Source organism: Phanerochaete carnosa (assembly GCF_000300595.1).
Source record: "Phanerochaete carnosa HHB-10118-sp unplaced genomic scaffold PHACAscaffold_10, whole genome shotgun sequence".
In the NCBI taxonomy this organism is placed as follows: Eukaryota; Fungi; Basidiomycota; class Agaricomycetes; order Polyporales; family Phanerochaetaceae; genus Phanerochaete; species Phanerochaete carnosa.
Window position 1 is genome coordinate 1862475 of NW_006767637.1, and position 19040 is coordinate 1881514.

Here is a 19040-nt window from a genome sequence, read left to right on the forward strand (position 1 = left end):
GGCGTCATTATTTGAGACTGTGGTACGTCTCCTGTAGAGCTTACAGTAATTAGACTAGCAGTAAAGAGATTAAATCTATTCTTGATCTTCAACTCTAAATTGGAAGCTTCAGACTGCTTCAAGTTATACAAATCCTCTAAGGACATTAAATTGTCCTTACTAGCCAAAGCTTACTAAGTTAACCAAGACATTAAGTTGTCTTTGTTACCCTCTTATCTTACTTATCTAAAAACTCTATTCTACTAACCCAAGTAGCTAGTCCTTAAGCTACTAACCAAACCTCCTTACAGCCCATCTTCTAAGATTCCTTAAAAAGTCCCTTGTAAACAGGCAAGTGAGGCTTTAGAGTACTTAAGCAGATTAGTAGGTGGTCTTTGAATTAGTCCCCCACGAACACCAGGATAGCTTGGTTGAAAGGCTAACCCAGTGAACCCTGGAAAGAAAAGATTGGGAAAACCAAATCTAAGTATTCCATACTATACCCTTCTTGCTTTTAGTTTAGAACAGACCAAACTCCATTCTCTTTTATTAAAAAGTAGCCTTCTAGGATTTCTCCTAGAATCTTCTTTATACCAAATCTCATTTTTATTTTTTACTTACTTTTCTTATCCTAACCTTTTCTTTACGACAACGTTTGCCCACTTTCGTGAGCTTTCGTGTGCATTCGTGCGCGTTTGTGCACGTTTGTTCACATTTGCGCACCCTTGTCCACCAAACTGTGAGTACAGTCTGCACCAATTCCAAACTCATTTTTTTTGTCCAATAGCAACCTTCATAGTCCGCTCAATATACCATTTTAGGTTATCGAGACGCCGGATAGGTGGCCTGGCAGCTCACCCTTAGGCTTCATATTGGCCGTCAACTGGTCTCAATAGCACTCAATTCTTTAGAATACATATAGTATAATATATTCTATACATGTACTGCATATATAACAAGTAATAACATACAGATATACCATAGAGAGGCAGTGGCTGTACTCACCGGCTACGCAGGTCAAATGTCAGTGCTGGGAATACAATTAGCTCAGTGGTTCAGTGGTATGATAGCAGATAACATACCTTCTCCAACACAGGGAATGCTACACCCTTCTGTGGCATCTAGCCGAGTTGGGCGCAGGCACCGGAGATGTTATCGGCCGCTTCAACAGCTGCCCGGCACAGTCGGCGATGCACGCGGCTCCAGGATGCCACGGGTGGCTAGTGCATGGCAGATGAGAGGGGCGATGGATGCTAGGTATATGGATAAGGTCCTAGTTGCGATCCATGGTGATCCTATGTTGCCCAGTAATCAGTGAGTTTTCAGCCAGCTGGATGAGAACACGAGGCTTTAGACTTACCAGGATATCTTAGGCCCTAGCATCCTGGTGTACTGCGGTAGGACAGAACAGGGGAGCTGGAGAGTCGAGACATGATGCTAAGGGGGAGAGCCAATGGGGTGACGGTTGAAGACAGAGATGGTTGAGTTAGGATCCCGTCTCTGTCCGAACAACAAGTAGCGCCGCTGCGCCGTCCAAACACGCTCAAACCACGTATGGGGGTTACGGGGGACTCAAGCTGTCTCAAGGTGCTGTAATCCTGATCAGAGACATTACGATGGCGTTTAGACATTGCAGCGCGCAAACATACTTGGAAAGGAAAATCAATCATTGATCGCTTATTGAAACCCCTTGAAAGGGTTGCTCAAGCGACTCTCAATATCCGAACATTGCAAGGGGGTCTAGAATTTTCCGACAACTCTCCGAGAGTCGTATAGTCGACTAGAAGGGCTGCTGTATGGTATACTTATTTATCTGCTTTCTGATGACATTCGGACAGTTCAATCGGTCGTCCGCGCCGAGTTGTTGGAGTATCTCAAAAAAGGCAGGTTGTTCAATGTGTCGGTTTAATCTCTGAGTAAACACATGCCTGGTGCAAGGACAGCACAGCGCTTTCCAGGATCTTGGTGTCATACATCTGGCATGCTGTCTATTGCGTCTGAACACAGCCTACTGCGCGAGTATAGGTTTGTGGTGGATAAATCTTGTTTTCGTTGCAGGCGGCAACTTTCTGCATGATTTTCTGCAATTTACGGTTGCAGTGCCTGGTAATTATCCGTGTATTCAAGGTAGTGAATCTAAGCGCATTTAAGCTCACCGCTGTGCACAATAGAATAAGTAAGTACACATTTGTTCACTTTGTATGTCCACAGAGACTCCATCTAGAGCTTTGCGCAGCCATGCCGTCTCCATACATTGCAGTAAGATCTATAGCTCCTTGTGGCTGTAGCTCGTGCTGAGTATGGCAAAGGTTTAGTCAAACTTATGCTCGACATCAACGGCATTCTTGAACTTGAGTATGGCGTCGGGCGGTGGGACGCCCTTCTTGTTTATTGACTTGCGCCAGTCGGGATCATAAGGGTGGTGACGCAAAGAATCGAATGTGATTGCCACTTTCACGTCGGAGCTTATCAGCAAACGAGACGTACGATGCAGCATGAATAGCTGCTCACTGCTTCCCAGCTATGGTTGCACACCATCTCCGAACGTTAGGTCTAGCAATGGAACGATGTCCCGTTCGCTGGAGCCGCTCGTCGAATCTATGTCATTCAAGATGTCGCGCACCATCTCCTTGCCCTCGCCCGCACGACCGCTCATGACCTCGTCGACGGCATCCCAACAATCATCGAGTTTGAAGACGCCAGCATGCGTGATCATGAACCGGTACCGGAGGTCGCTCTCCTCGGGCGTGTACTTCACCTGGCGCACGACGATGTGATTGTGCCCGCGCAATGGGTCACGATGCACACCAAGCGCGTGTTGCAGCCCGTATGTGTTTGCATAGTGAGATAGGTTACGCCACTCAACCCAGTCGGCCTCCTTTTGCGCAGCTGGTGAGCCTTCTTGCTTAAGTTTCTCGACGCGTGCACGCGAGTTTGCGATGTCGCTGGTATGCATGGATCAGCAACGACTTGGCATCATGAACTAGACAATGTACGTGCACTGTTCCCTGCGAGATGTGAGCTTTGATGATGAGACAAGCAAGATATGTGGACTTACTTATGAGCTTTCCAGTTAGCCCTTTGGCATTCCTTTGAACTATAACCGTCATGTTTAGGGCTATAACGTCCGTGTACAGAGGTCCTCTTACCAGTAGAAGATGTGTTGGCATCTGGAGCATCGGAACAGAGTCTTCTGCATATCTGTGGCTGCACAAGTCCGGCATTGCTTCGTCATCTGCTCGTCCTGCCTGAGCGTGGTTGTCTTCTTGCTTTTGCCAGCCACTTTTCCCCACCAAGGGCAGCGAGGACTGGATGCATCGGGCCGTCCTGGATATCCAAAAATTGACCAAGGGTCTCTTTTGGGTACCGTGACAGATTCTTCTTGATATTCTTGACAGTCCAGTCCATGTGCCTGTGCACAAAAACGTGAGTAGGGGGTCGAGCTGGGAACAAGACGCCTGAGACTTACTCTTTCTGGACCTCAGGTTTGATGTTGAGGCGTAGAAGCACGTATGACAGCATAAGACGCGATATGAAGATGGGCTCTCAGAGGTCGGACAATGCAGAGTCGCCCGCATCCCTGAGAAGGCGTTCGCAGATCACTTTCATCTCCGCATACCGGCCCGCAAGATACAGCGCTTCTGCATACAAACTGTACAAAACTCTGCAGAGCATGTAAGATGTTGGTCGCAAAACAAACGCACGAGCTCGTACAGATTAAATGTCCAGGCTTTCTTTCCCTTTAGCCTTGGAACATCAGCATTGATCTGCATCTTCAGATGTTTGGACGCGTCGGCGGGACGGTTGATCTTCGGGTTTCTGTCAAGAATATTACATATTCCAGATGGTTCTCCCGGATTCCACAATATTCTTTTACTTTCTATACACCTCCGTATATTCATAGTATACTCTAGGTATTGAGTCTGACATGTATATAAGGAGCTCGTACTGCTCAATAACAAGCCAGACTCGAGCTGGTCTTTCCTCACCTATTTTCCTCTCGTCTGTCTCCTCAGCTTCGTTGTAGCCCAGTCCAGTTAGTATTGTAGGTTGCTGACATTAGCTCGAGTCTCCACCAACTGCCCTACGACGATCCTCGTCACTTCCACACCAACCATCACCCATCTCCACACAACAATCCACCCTATACGCACATCCGACTTTCACCTTAAATTCTAACCCTACCAAATTCTACCACATCAAGACCCGGACCCCTGGAACCCTTCTCTGTGCACTTGCACAGCTTTTACCATACCACATCCCCGAAGTCACCTCTGTAATCACTAGCCCTTAGGCAGCTAGACAGAGCTCCGTCCTATTAGAATCGTATCCTGCCCTATCATAGGTGGCGTTACACGCTTTGCAGCAGGCAAGCGGATATTCCTGAGTACAACGTGACAACTGGTTGCGGCCAGGCGTCAGAAAAGAGATAGCAGTTAGATTGGCGATCCCTGTCAGGGCGTCGGACCGAAGAGACATAATCGCTCTTTGGACTGCTGTACTATTCCTAGAACTGTATTAAGATAGTGTTTCGGTTCCTTTTCGGAAAATTCCTATCTTTGGCGAACTCTACCCCTGATCTGGTTGTTACAACACGATTAGTCCCAGGGTTTGCTACAACTAGCTTCACGGACCCGATAGCCCATGACCACGCCTTCTTGCGATTGCAGAGGATATTTACATTGAGTACTAGGAAAGAGAACTATCTACAAACGCGGAGATCCCGTACGATACTGTGTACAGCAGCCATGCCCGCACTCTCCACACAATAGTACTCATTGCCCACGGTGTGAAGAGGGATTACGCAGAGAACTAGTAACTAGGGTAAATACCAGAGAACCTTCCGAATCCCTCGCAAACCCCGAACCCATAGCTTCTAGCTCAGAACCCAGAGAAAGACGTGACACCCTCGATTTGGTCACCAAACATCTCCGATCAATCGCCCTCAGAGAATCTGAAATACCACCTGAGGGACCACCAGACCCTGTAGAAGAAGCCGTAGAAGATTCCAAAGCTTCGAATCCGCCCTCTCGACGTTCTCCCACTCCACCATCATCTCCATCGGATCCCAGTGCAATGGCTGAGAACTAAGACAATGCCGCGTTCCTCAATGGAAGTGCAATAAAACCAGATGCCTTTGACAGCACAAAATCCAAGTACATCGCTTGGAAAACGCAGATGAAACTGTATGTAGTCACGCAAAGGAAGCAGCTACCAGAACAGTTTGACAGAGTCTTCATGATTCTGTCCTACATGAAAGGAGGACACGCTGGCAAATATATAGCCACGTTTATGAAGAAGTACAACGCGGACAAAAATGCCGTGATACAAACCACAAAAACACTGTGGGAAGATCTAGACAGGCACTTCTTAATTGATGAGCAAGCCGAAGCATACGATCGGCTTCAAGCAATGCAGATGGGAACACTATCAGCACAGGAGTTTTTCTCAAAGTTCGAGTTGTGCGCCTTCCAGGCAAATATTCACGACTTCGAGGCGCACTTCCAGGAACTCAAGTCGCTACTGGAGAAAGCGCTGCGGGCCGATATCATTTGGCTTATGTACAACTCGTTGGAAGAACTCCCGACCACTTACGTCCTCTACAAGCAACGGGTCACGCACATCGACCTGAATCAACAGCAATACTGCAGGCGGAACCCACAGCCTCAACAACAAGGACAATTCCAGCCTTGGCAACAACGGGCGCAGAACACACCCCGAGCGCAAACAAACGTAACCGCACCAGTAGTCACAAATGCGCCAGTTCAGACACGGCGCGATGGGACCAATGTGACCTTCGGAGGAAGGGGACAGCCAATGGAGCTAGATCAGGCACGACGCCTCAGTCTCTGTTTCCGGTGTGGCCAGAAGGGCCATCTCTCACGAAATTGCCTCAATAGGCAACAGGCCCAACAAGTAAGGACAGCAGAGACACCGGAGATCCCCGTCTCCAATAGTTTCACTCCACTCATACTCCTTGCCGAAGCACCTGCCGCGATGGCAGAACCATTCGATTGGAAAACGGCAATTTGCGAAGAAATCTGCGCAGCCATGAAGGGTTTTGCAAGCGGTCAGCCAGGCGCGTAGCCGAGTTGACCGAAGAAAATTTCACGAAACAACTGTGTTCCTGGTTTGGAGTTCCCATGTATATACAAAGAAAAGGGGCGTCTGCAGAGCAGCGCGGAGAGGCTCAACCCTCTTGCTTAATTCCCCTGAATAAAAAATTACCTCCTACCTTGAATCAGACTGAATCTACGCAGTGGCAGCGCCACACCCCATGGACAGCGGCATGGACCCGCCAATAGATAGTCAGCAAAGACAAAGCAGCGCTCAGACTGTTGACTGAATGGGTACACTCAAAAAAGAGTGTTAATGCCTCCGAAGCCTGTATGAACCAAATTAGGCAAATGAAAGAAGAAGAAGTGATAGACTTCTTGAATGAACTATGAAAGCAGCCTCGATTTATCAAAGGAAGGAAGGGGACACAGATGGACGTCTCGACGATCATCACTACCCTAGGCACGCAGCAGCGCTTATCAGTCAAAGCGTTATTAGACACAGGATGCACTGGATCTTCCATTGATGCGCAGTTTGTTCGCGATAACAACATTGCTACAAAGAAACTGCCATCACTGATCCCTGTCTATAACACGGACGGAATGCATAATGCCGGCGGCGCTATCACCGACTTCGTCAAATTAAGGGTGGAAATTCAGGACCACGTTGAACGACTTCCGTTCGCCGTTACCAATCCAGAGAAGACTCCAATCTTCCTCGGATATGAGTGGTTACAGATTTACAATCCATCTATCGATTGGCAGGAACAAATCATTCAGTTTGATCGGTGCCCGATTACCTGTAAATACGCCGCCCGATTATTTGATATTGATGCCGATCACGAAGAGCCCAGCAATCCGGAGGCTCACCTAGAAGAAGGGGATAGAATCTTCATTTTAGACCATGAAACATACTTTGCTACGGAAGCAGCATGTATTCGCACCACAGCCACTGATCTAGCCTTCAAAGAAAGTCTGAAACACGAAGCCAAGACTTTTGAAAATACTGTCCTGAGTCACTATCACGATTACTCCGACGTATTTAGTAAAGAAGGCTTTGACTCTTTGCCGCAAAGACGACCGTGGGACCATGCAATCAAACTCACACCAGGCGCGCAACCGATCAGTTGCAAAGTTTACCCTATCTCCGTAAATGAACGAAAAGAACTTGATGAGTTCATAGAAGAGAACCTTTAAACAGAGAGAATCCGACCATCAAAATCTCCGTGGGCTTCTCCATTCTTCTTTGTCAAGAAAAAAGATGGACGGCTTCGACCTGTACAAGGCTATCGGAAGCTGAATGAGCTGACGATTAAAAACCGCTACCCACTTCCTTTGATACAGGAACTAGTGGATAAGCTGAAGCAGGTGCGGTACTTTACGAAACTAGACGTCCGATGGGGATACAACAACATCTGCATCAAAGAAGGAGACGAAGAGAAGGTGGCATTCCTAACAAATCGAGGATTATTCGAGCCACTTGTCATGTTTTTCGGTCTTACCAACTCCCCGGCTACATTCCAAACTATGATGAACAATATATTCCGAGATCTCATCAGTCAAGGACACGTGGTAGTCTATCTAGACGACATCATGATCTTCACTCAAGATTTAAAAGAACACCGTCAGATCACGCGGCAAGTTCTCCAGATCTTAAGAGAACACAAATTTTATCTGAAACCAGAAAAGTGCGAGTTCGAGAAATCAGAAATAGAATACCTCGGAATGATAGTAGGAAAAGGAGTTGTTCGCATGGACCCAGTCAAAATAGAAGGAGTCATCAATTGGCCTCGACCTGAGTGCAAACGAGACATTCAGGCATTCCTTGGATTTACCAACTTCTACTGAAGATTCATCCGAGATTATAGCAAAATAGCAAAACCACTCAGTTCACTAACCGGCAACGCTACCTTTGAATGGACCTTCGAACAAGAAGTAGCCTTCACAAGCTTGAAGAACGCTCTCTGCACAGCACCAGTGTTAGCTATACCCAATGACAATGACTCATACCGAGTAGAATGCGACGCCTCAGACTTTGCCGTAGGAGCAGAATTAGCCCAGAAGCAAGACGGCAAATGGAAGCCTGTTGCTTACCTGTCTAAAGCCATGACAGCTGCCGAAAGAAATTACGAGATTTACGATAAGGAACTTCTCGCGATCATGACTAGTCTTGATGATTGGCGTCAGTACCTCATGGGCGCCATACATCCGTTTGAAATATGGACGGATCACAAGAACCTAGAATACTTTTGAAAGCCGCAGAAGCTCAACCGGCGGCAGGCCCGATGGGTAACCGAGTTAGTGGAATATCAATACTCGTTACATCACAAGCCCGGTAAATCTAATGGCAAAGCAGACGGACTATCTTGCCAAAAGAGGCACAATGCAGGAAAGAAAGACAATTCGAACATCATGTTACTAAAGCCAGAACATTTTCGTGCCTTGATTCGTAGTACCGTATTTAGTTTAGAAGGAATTGACCAGGACTGGGTCACAGAAATTAAAAAATATAAAAAGAACCAAGATTCGCTAGTTACCGTAGCTCTACAGAACAAGGACAAAGATTGGAATGAAGATAGTACCGGACTCGTAACATGGAAGAACCGTATATACGTACTAGTAAATAGAAAACTCCATGAGCAGATCATTGCTCATCACCATGATACCCCATTAGCTGGACACCCTGGCCAATACAAGACGCATGAAATGGTCACGCATAACTACTGGTGGCCCCAAATTTGAGAAGATATCAGGAAGTACGTGGCCGGATGCGAGAAATGCCAGAAAACCAAGGTCCACACGACACGACCTACTGGACTTCTATTCCCGAACGAAATCCCTTCGTGACCCTGGGAAGTAATCTCCGTGGACAAGATAGGCGTATTACCAGACTCATTCGGATACAATGCCATCCTTGTAATCGTCTGCATGTACTCTAAGCAGATAATCACGATACCAAGTACCATTGAGCTCAACGCCGAAGGATGGGCAAAGGCACTCCGAGATAACGTAGTCGCACATCATGGACTATCCCGAAAGATCATCAGTGATAGAGGAACTGAATTCAAGAATCATTTCATCTCCAAGTTGTACTGATCCCTCGGAATCAAAGCCAATCCCTCAACCGCGTATCACTCCCAGACAGACGGGCAAACAGAACGTATCAATTGCGAGATAGAACAATATCTCCGATTATTCATCAACTACCGACAGGCCGATTGGGCTGAATGGCTGCCTCTTGCAGCATTTTCGTACAATAATAAGGTCCACTCTTCCACCGAATATACTCCTTTCTTTGTCAATAAAGGATATCACTCTTACGAAGGAATCCAACTGGTGCGAGAAGGACTGAGCAAAAATGTCCAACAATTTGTTGATCGAATGAATCAGGTACGCAAAGATACTAGTGTGGCTATAGGACTAGCACAGGAATCCATGAAACGTTTCTACAATAGAAAGAGGAAGAACGGACCGGAGTACAAGGCCAGAGATAAAGTTTGGTTAGAAGGAATAAACATCTGAACCGACAGATGAATGAAGAAGCTTGACGATAAGCGATATGGACCCTTCAAGGTCAAACGCAAAATCGGCGCCTCTGCCTATGAATTGGAACTCCTGCGTCAATGGAAACAACATCTGGTGTTCAATGAAAGTCTCCTTAGCCCCTTCAAAGAACCAACGTATCCCTCGCAACAACATGAACCCGTAATCCCTGACCTCGTAAATGGCGAGGAAGAGTGGGAAGTCAAAGACATTCTTGACTCCCGTCGTGATCAAAACGGAAACCTGGAGTATCAGGTGCTCTGGAAGAACAGCCCACACGGCGATCGCCGTTCTTGAGAATCACGGGCAAACTTGACTAATTGTCAAGAACTCCTTCAGGAATTCCATGCGAGACGTCCCGACAAACCCGCGCCTATGACAATTCAAATTCCCCCTCTACTGACACGACCGGTTCACATGCTCATGCATGATACCACTCTGTTGATACAACGGATGGGTGGGATTCTTCCGAAACGAGGATCTGAAGAAGCTGCTGGTCTCGATCTCTACGCGGCCGAAAGTGTTAAGATACCGGCACGAGATTGCAAGATTGTCAGTATTGGCATAGCAATGTGTGCCCCTCACGGAACCTATGCGCGGATTGCACCACGAAGTGGATTAGCAGTTAAAGGGATAGATATTGGCGCTGGAGTCGTAGACCGAGATTACACTGGAGAAGTACGCGTATTGATGATCAATACCACCGATCAACTCTTCCAAGTACGCACTAGCGATCGAATCGCACAAGTCATTTTGGAACGTATTGCGTCATGCAATATGGAGGAGGTTTCAAACCTATCCGAGACTCAACGAGGAGGAGGAGGTTTTGGTTCTACTGGCAAATAATCGTGAGGACACGATTCTAGACGGGGGGGTAATGTCATGAATATTACATATTCCAGATGGTTCTCCCGGATTCCACAATATTTTTTTACTTTCTATACACCTCCGTATATTCATAGTATACTCTAGGTATTGAGTCTGACATGTATATAAGGAGCTCGTACTGCTCAATAATAGGCCAAACTTGAGCTGGTCTTTCCTCACCTATTTTCCTCTTGTCTGTCTCCTCAGCTTTGTTGTAGCCCAGTCCAGTTGGATTGTAGGTTGCTGACAGTTTCTGATCTGCTAGTCAGGCACATATATGCATATATCAGGCACTGCGGCATACAGAAGGTGCGTTGCAAGTTTGTATCACGCATTACTCAGCTGAAGACGCGTGTCAGTGCTAAATACAGCCACGACCAGCCTGCCACACACCATAAAGTATTGAGCTGTCTCCAACGTTTGGTTTGCCAACACGTGCCCCATGGCGCGTAGCTGCCTCTCAGAACACTCTGTCATAACCCTGATGAACATCTCCAGCACGAACACGACTCCCTCCAGCATGGCATCCGGCACTGCAAAGTCATTTCAGCGTGTTTGATCACATATATGCGCATATAAACGCACCATCCGTCACGCGAACAAAGTAACTGAACTTGAATAGGTGAGGCAGGAGGGTATTGTACCGTAGCGACTCGACCATCTGCTCTTGTGTGCCCCGTGTTCCGTCGCTGGTTATAAAGACGGCATTTATAGGCTCCGGTCTGCCCAAACATTGTATCTCTTTCACTGAACGCAAAAATAAGGACAGAATGGTGCCAAGCTCTTACAAAGCTTACTGTTGACGATGTCCTCTGCGACCAGGTTCATGGCAGGTAGCTTAAAGCCACCGGGGAGATCCACACCTTCCAGTTAGGGTTGCGGGGCGTACGAAGTACCTTCAAGAATTTCCTTGCGCAAGCCGAGCATGATGTCGCGCGAAAATAATAAGCGTAGATTATGGTATATGGAAAGGGGGAGAGAAGTCCGTTTTGTGACGATGGCGGAGTTGAGCAAGGAAAAACTCAGTAAATTCGAGCATTGATGCGCCCACCGTATAAGGCATCTCACGCCACATGTCAGTGGTTTGATTTGTATGCTGCGTAACAACCGTACGTCTAGTATATTTTTTATGAGACAGGAATCCTACAGTACAAAAAATGCATCCAGTGACAGAGAAAGGAAGAAAAAAGAGAAACAACATCAGACGGCAAACACTCCTTCCACACTATCTCTCATCTCTCCGGGCGACTGCAGAGTAGCAACGGCTGCCCAGTCGTAGCACGCTGAGGTGCGCTCCCATTCGCCCTTCATGCGCTGCAAAAAACTGATATTGATTGGTTTCTGACATGGGTGATCGCTGGTGATCGCTTCTGGCTTCAAGAGCGTCGCGTAATGCTCCTGGTCCTTCTCCTCGACAACCTTGTACACTGCTGGCGAACAGCCGTACCCAGTGAGCCGGTAGCACGGGTGAATGAGAGGCGACCTCCCTTTGCCTGCTTCCTCTTCCACGTCTTCACCCACTTCGCCCGTCTCGCCCATCTCTTCTTCCACCTCTTCCGCCTCGTCGGGTACCGGAGAGCCACCCGTCGGAGGATGTATGCCAGGTTCCAGCTGCATCACGAGGTGTATAAATGGATGTGCATTCTCCTCATCTCTGAACACCGCTTCGACATCCGCCTCATCAAGCCTGCACGCTGGGCCGTACCTCATCTTGAGCTGGATGAAGATATACAACATCGCGCCCGTGCCGAGCTTCGTGTCCTCCATCACGACCAGTATTGCAATGTGCACCGCATCGTGTGCTGGCGAGAGCATCATTGCATGTCCGCGCGCCACTGCCGCGAGCGCAGCGTGCGCATCGAGCACATCCCACATGCTGCCGTCGTACGCCGCAAAGTGCGAGAAGCACACAAACGCGCGTACGAACTCATGCCCGTGCCGAGCTTTGCGTCGTACCACTGCTTCGCGAACAGTGCGCGCAGAAAGTCAAGCACGGGCACCGCCGCGCTGTACAGGCACTGCATCGTTGCCGCGCTGCTTGTTCGGTACGGTGCGCCCGCACAGTCAAACGTGCGCGTGAGATCGGCGAGCCAGTCGATGCCGGTGCACGCGTCCATCGCCCATGCAGCTGCCTCGGCGAGAAGCAGCTCGGAAGACGTGCCAGATTTGATGGACTCGTTGTGCGTCGGCATGCAGTATGCGATCCGCATGCGTTGCGCCACCATCTCTTCCGTGAGTGCATGTGTGCCGGAGAGCGCGCGGTTGAAGTTGAGGAGTAAGCGCAAACACAGCGGCGCAAAGCGCATGGCGAGGGTGTACCCGCCCTTTGGGGTCCCTTTTAGATATTCGTCCAAGGGAGAGTAACATACGAGCTTCGCAAAGGCAAAGTGAACTATCATGTCTAAGACAGACTGCAGGCCGTGCTTCTTGGCGGCTTGCAGTCAGGTTGAAAACCTGGTGATGCGATTTGGTAAGTGCAAAGAGACTAGCAAAGACAATAGCTCTCACAATGGTCATCCAAATTTGGCCATGAAAGATGGGTCTGCCACTTTGGCAAGAGTCATTGTGCCAGGGATATAAAGATAGTCTCTGTTGAGGGGTCGGTTGAAGATGAGCTTGGTGTAAGTTTGCTGATGGCGTATTGGAGAGGGTCCTTGACGCACGACAAAGGGTGCAGTAGCGATAGTCAACAGAAAGATAGGCTCTGAAGGCCCAAGGTTCTTGAAGGCGTCTAGCAGACTATCATGGACGGTCTTGGATCTCATGTTGGGTCCATTGGGAAAGAGCATCTCGGAGACGTTATATATCTCATCGATTTAAACTAGAATGATGACTTCTGGATGCTTGAGACCCTCTGTCAGTCGAGACTTGATAGTAGAAACAAGCAGGCAAGGGCCTTCTTCACATGCATGCTCTTTCAGTTTCTTGAGAACAGCATTCATATGCGGGCCCCATTCAACGCACGGGTTTTCTTCGAAGATCGTGCGCTCAATGGAGACAACCAGAGCGCGAGCAGCTTGCATACGCCAAATTATCAGATCGCGTGTATGGTGTACAGGATAGAGAGACTTGCCTGTGTGACACGGTCATAGAACTGTGTCCGTGCCGCACGGTTGTTCTCCTCTAAATGATCCCTCCATGCTGCAGCGAGTTCCCATTCGTTGTTGAATTTCTTTTCGGAAAACAATTCCATAATGCAGCTCGACGCAATGCGGAACATTTCCACAAAAAGGGCGAGGTTCATAGCGTTTGCGTGGTTTCAGTACTCCCGTGTACCTTCTATGTATATGTGTACATTGTGATCAGGCACGGGGTATGCTGCAATTGGAGAGCTCTTAGCTTCACGGGATATCTGTGAAAATGTCAACACGCACCTATACGATCGGCGGCTGAGCGAATGTTCAGTGGTATTGTGACAAAGAACTTTGTGACTTCATGCGTCAGCCCAGACTTTCCCATTCCAGAGCTCTGCACGATGGGCAGGATGTTTGTATATGCGGTGCCGTTTGCCTGCGTTTTCATCTCAAGGATCGCATCTGCCAAAATCTCGTCATCTTGCCCTGTGTACGGCGCATTCCACAAGATCTCCATTGCTATTGGCAGAAATGTCGTCAGAAGTCCTCTAAAAGAAGGAAAAAGATGGAAATATCCTCACACCTTTTTCTGCACATAATAGTGACGGTGAGTAGATATATGCTTCCAAAATATAGCTACTCACGCTGCTGCGCATCCGGTATGCTTTCGTAAGCGTCCGAGTCGTAGACCGACATGTCGGTCGTGCCAAAGAAGTGAGACAAACTTGTGGAGAAGGTGACCATGCGCTCCGTATAGCTTAGTGAAGTCAACTGTGTTGCAGGATGTCGGTCAACTAGAGCGGAGTTGCGAAGGGCGGCCGACCTCTTCGACGTTCAACGTAGTTCGTGCACGTGACCGCCACGAAGTGACGTGCATGTGGTGGCACGAACGTCAACACGAGGGCAAGCATAACTGACGAGCACTTCCATGGGCTGTACTTGTAGATCATGAGGTTTGCCAGGACTTTCCTGAGCTTTCTTGAAATTTGGCCGCCTCACTTCTCAGTTCGCCTTTTGGCAAGTGTCCAGCAACTGCTCTCGTGCAGATGGCCCCGCTGGCAATAACCCAGGCAGATACACACTAGATTGTAGGGTAAAATATCAAATAAGCAAATTTTGATCCTACAGAGAACAGTTATTAGCTGAGGCTGATCTGGGTCCTGGTGCCAATCCTCCACAAATTGAATGCTAGTGTCGCTGCGAGACATTTGGGTGACTAGTGTGGCTCGTACGTTGCGGTCTGCAGAGGCCTGAGCATGAGACATCGCCGGGAAGAATTATTCTCAAAGTGTATATTGGAGTAGATAACTGGGCTGAGTAGAATGCCATCTGAGAGATGAGTAAAAGACATTGTGCAGCATTTTAGCTCAGCAATCGCCTACCATATAAATGATACTGTAACAACAGCTTATTCTAGTAAGTAGAATTTGTAACAGCTTAAGCTCCCAGCTATTAAGCACTTACTTACGGCTTCGGTGCTTGGCAAGCATGCCGAGCGGAATACTCAGGGCAGCATCCTGTCATCCCCCTCTCTCCATCGCCATCTCTCCAATTTTCAACTCCAGCTATGCCACATAGCATGAGCTTTCCCTCGTAATTATAATTTTCTTATTCCTATGAGCAGATGCTGCTGACACTCTCGCATTTGTTGATAATCGAAGGTCAGTCCAACTGTGGAGGATCAGACGCGCATATACACTCAACTTCCCCTTTCCTCGAACTTGCAAGCATTCCACGGATGCGGGCTGTGCTGCACGGCTGCAAAACTTTGAGATTTGTGTTGCAAGGAGTGAAATGATATCTGCTATATTACATTGGCTCGTGAGTCACGGACAAGCTTCCACCTATATGTCTGGCACCGTTATCCCTTTCCAGGCCCAAATGGCACCCACATTCTCTCTTTATTCAGTATTCAGCACGCCCACCGTCTACTTTGTCACACTGCTGACCTAGCCCGGAGACATGCCTGTGCTCAACCCTCAGCATTGGAATCTGGCACCCGGAGCATGCATGAGTAGGGCCAGAGTGGATACCCAAAGAATGAGAACACATAGGAAATGCATGGTATCAAGGGTGTTATTGGACAAAAAAAAATCTCACATTCACACCGGCCGCAAATTTTTGTTTTTGATGTGCGTCTAAGGTTACGCGTGTGTATATGTGCACTTTCGTGTGTATTTGTGCACGATAATGCGCGTTTGGTCACTAATGTGTGCTAACATGCACAAAAGCTCACGTTTGTGCACCTTCATGCACTTTCATGCACGAAAGTGTGCATTTGACGAACTACACATTCATGTTATCACAATTCATTTTTGCTAGATGTTTACTTTCGTGCACCTTCGCGCACCTTCGCGCACTTTTGTGCACACAAAGATTCAAATGAGATGCATAATCATGAAAATGAAAACCAATTGTCAGCTTACACGAAACTGAATAATAAGTTAAGTGCACGAATGCACACAAATGCGCACGAACATGCACGAACACGCATGAACACACACACATTAGCACCATTGCCAATCTCAAATCAGGGCGTAACCAAAACCAAAGCTCAGCAGCATGCACGATCGTGTGTGTTTGTGCGCTTTCGTGCATAATCGTGCACGTTCGTCTATTTTTGTGCACGATCATGTACGTTCGCCCACTTTTGTGAGCTTTTGTGCACGTTCGTGCATGTTCGTGCATGTTTGTTCACATTTGCACACCTTTGTCCGCCAAACTGTGAGTACAGTCTGCACCAATTCCAAACTCATTTTTTTTGTCCAATAGCAACCTTCATAGCATGGGCATATGCAACATCGGGTCTGCAGACACCGCCACGCACAGGGAGAGGCTCACGAAAAAGTCCCGTGTCATGCCACAGGCTATTCTTGTGGGAGTTAACGGGCCTGGAGTTGTTTGAGGAGAAGAGGAGGTGGAGGCTGTGAGCACATGCTATGACATCTTTCACCAGTCTGAAGCCCCAATGATAACTTGCTGATAGTTGCTCAGTTACAGGTTCCCTGGACGGGCGAGTTACATTGAAATAAGAAGAGGGTCATGGAAACGACATATTCAAGATGCCACTCACTAACGGAAGGACCTTCACTACTGGTCCTCTTATGCCAAGGTTAGAGTTCATCTGCCAAAAATTATGCTCTGTGCTTGTTAACTCATGTTTGACAAGTCATGTCAGAGACACCAAGTCGTGAAGCAAGCTATTGCAAGTTCGACGGCTGCGTGGTGCACGCAAAGTCCAAAACTTGAAGCTTCGAGGTTGACGTACTTATCGAGCAAACGGAGCGTTGTGCTAGCTCAACTTGAGTGATGCACTTTCTCCAAACAATTTGCGGACACTTTATCCAGAGCCCCTAGCTTCGGCCTTAAGTCAGGAACAATTATCTGTGATATGTCCATTTTAATATGTAAATGGGCATATAGCATCAGCATGACATGAAAATTGTCTGTCATAGTAGACAAATTTTGAACTAATAGGCGATGCAAGCCCATCACTGTTGCTCGGTAGGTTACACTGAACAGTCGCGACGAGGCTAGATAATGAATCACATTGCATAATAAAAGTCTACATATCGAGCAGAAAGCTTAAGTACAGTGCGGTGCGCTTCGTGCGAGGTGTTAGCCTTAGCCTGAAATCCTAGACTAGGTAACCGTCAGCAACATTCCATTCTAAAGATGTGAGTAGGTGTATGTAAATAAGAGCAAGCATACCATTCACACCCTGGTGTGGTCCCCTCATGGGAAAGCCATCTGAGACTTCAATTGAATCTGGCCCGTAAGCAGGATTATACCGGAGACAACTTCCTCATCTGTCTCGACTTATCCGTAGCGGCAACCACGCTTCACAGCAGGTTCTTCACCAACTATGCGCATGTAATGCTTGACTTGTGCGAGAGCCTTCTTGTACTCCATCGAGGTCTCGCTATCAGCAGTAGGAAGGGTGACAGCAGCAGCTCTCCACGTAGACATGAACTTGTACGATAGCTTCACATCTCCAAAAAGGCGACCATGCACATTCTCAGGATACTCTTGGCGATCCTTCTTGGCAGCACGATCAGGTTGGAACCTCTTCTTTGGCTTAACAGTGCTCCTGACCTCTGGAAAGATTGGGGAGCCGCCCGCCACCCAGAAAGTGGAGTCAACTGCGGCAAGTTGGGCCATATACTCGAAGTAGCATCCCAACTCCAGATGTACACTGGCATCGAGGCAACTCACGAGGCTGGCCTCGCCACGGAAACGGCCGATGAACGGCGGGACAAAGTGTTGCAGCAAAGATGTAAATTTGGCCCATCCGGCACCGAGAGAAGTGGGATTGTACGCGCGATTGAGCATAGCACCAAAACGGTTCATGATACTCTGGAGAGTAACATCCCACTGGGTGATGATGGACACGGTACTCAGTGGGTAGTTGATGTGCTCTGTGTTGCGTGCAGTATTGGCCTATGTCACATGTTAGACAGGGCTCTCAAGGTGCTGAGTGTATGAATGAGTAAGGGTACTCATGATGAGCGGCCCACCAGCCTGAGGAGGTGGCCAGTGCCTCGGGTTAAAATGTGGGGCGGAATACAAAAGTATCATGGCAAGTAATGTAGGGTGTTGGCCCTGAGACGCCCAGATCAACGGGCACAGGACACCGCTATTCACGAAGACGAGGGCCTGCTGCCATTAGGCAGCTTGCACCTGCACATGTTGCCATTGGGCCTGTACCAACAAGGCAGGTACTTGGTTTCCTTGGGCCTGCATGATGGTCGAGTGTCCAAATGATAGAATGTAGATTCTGCTCTGAGATGGGTAGTGGCTTCGAGATTGTTGTTCATATGAGCCTGGCAGCGCCACTTATATGTGTCCAGCTTACTCTGGAAATCTTGTGGTTAAAGCGATCACCCGTGCTGCTGGGAATTAACAAACAGCCCTCGGTGAGTGAACTGACTGAGCACTGGCCTTAACCGGCGAATTATGACCTGCATATGCATCACTGTTCTGATGATGCCATAGGAGCTTCAAACAACGCGACTCACCAGTAGTACCTTGTTTGTCCCACACTGGCAGCACAGATCCCAGGACAATGGCTGCATCCCTGGATGCCATGATGGGAAAAGCAGGTATTGTATTCCACTTCACAGGCATAACGTTGTCTTGAAACCAAATATGGCGGCAGCATTTCTGTTGTGATGCGCCCGTGATCATGCCGGTTGCGCACATGTACATGTGTATTGTGTTTCGATGACCCCAACTTAGTCCGAGTCATATTTAGTCCAGATTGTCCCTTGTAGTCAAGACTTGAGCTTCGAGAACATCATTTAAACATGCTATTAAACCCAGATTGGAGTCATCAGCAAAAAATCAGCAGCATATATAGCCTGGGCAGCTTTGGCAAAGCTAACCTCGCTTACAAAGGTAACCATTCTGGGAACAAGTATATCAATGTAGATATAGCACCGGTTTGCTTTATCAAACATACCAGCCTGGGATTCTTTAGCATGCATAGCATGCTGGCGAGGTTGGTATGGGCTGGCAAGGC

The 19040-nt window shown here is 48.0% G+C and overlaps 3 protein-coding genes across 3 annotated transcripts; all 3 read right to left on the reverse strand.

Annotated features, from left to right (window-relative positions):
• Window positions 1-2290: 2290 nt before the first annotated feature.
• PHACADRAFT_200199 (uncharacterized protein) lies at window positions 2291-3501 on the reverse strand (the record flags this gene model as incomplete). Its single annotated transcript, XM_007400462.1, has 7 exons — window positions 2291-2430; window positions 2515-2924; window positions 2976-2987; window positions 3038-3069; window positions 3129-3214; window positions 3273-3391; window positions 3449-3501. The coding sequence occupies 7 exons, from the start codon at window positions 3499-3501 to the stop codon at window positions 2291-2293; spliced, it is 852 nt and encodes a 283-aa protein (XP_007400524.1).
• An 8144-nt stretch (window positions 3502-11645) lies between these two features.
• On the reverse strand, window positions 11646-14215 carry PHACADRAFT_213216 (uncharacterized protein; the record flags this gene model as incomplete). Its single annotated transcript, XM_007400463.1, has 5 exons — window positions 11646-12321; window positions 12369-12879; window positions 13820-14038; window positions 14103-14108; window positions 14164-14215. The coding sequence occupies 5 exons, from the start codon at window positions 14213-14215 to the stop codon at window positions 11646-11648; spliced, it is 1464 nt and encodes a 487-aa protein (XP_007400525.1).
• Window positions 14216-17338: 3123 nt separating this feature from the next.
• On the reverse strand, window positions 17339-17869 carry PHACADRAFT_32351 (uncharacterized protein; the record flags this gene model as incomplete). The annotated part of the gene is made up of 1 exon (XM_007399940.1): window positions 17339-17869. The coding sequence occupies one exon, from the start codon at window positions 17867-17869 to the stop codon at window positions 17339-17341; it is 531 nt and encodes a 176-aa protein (XP_007400002.1).
• Between the last annotated feature and the right edge of the window lie 1171 nt (window positions 17870-19040).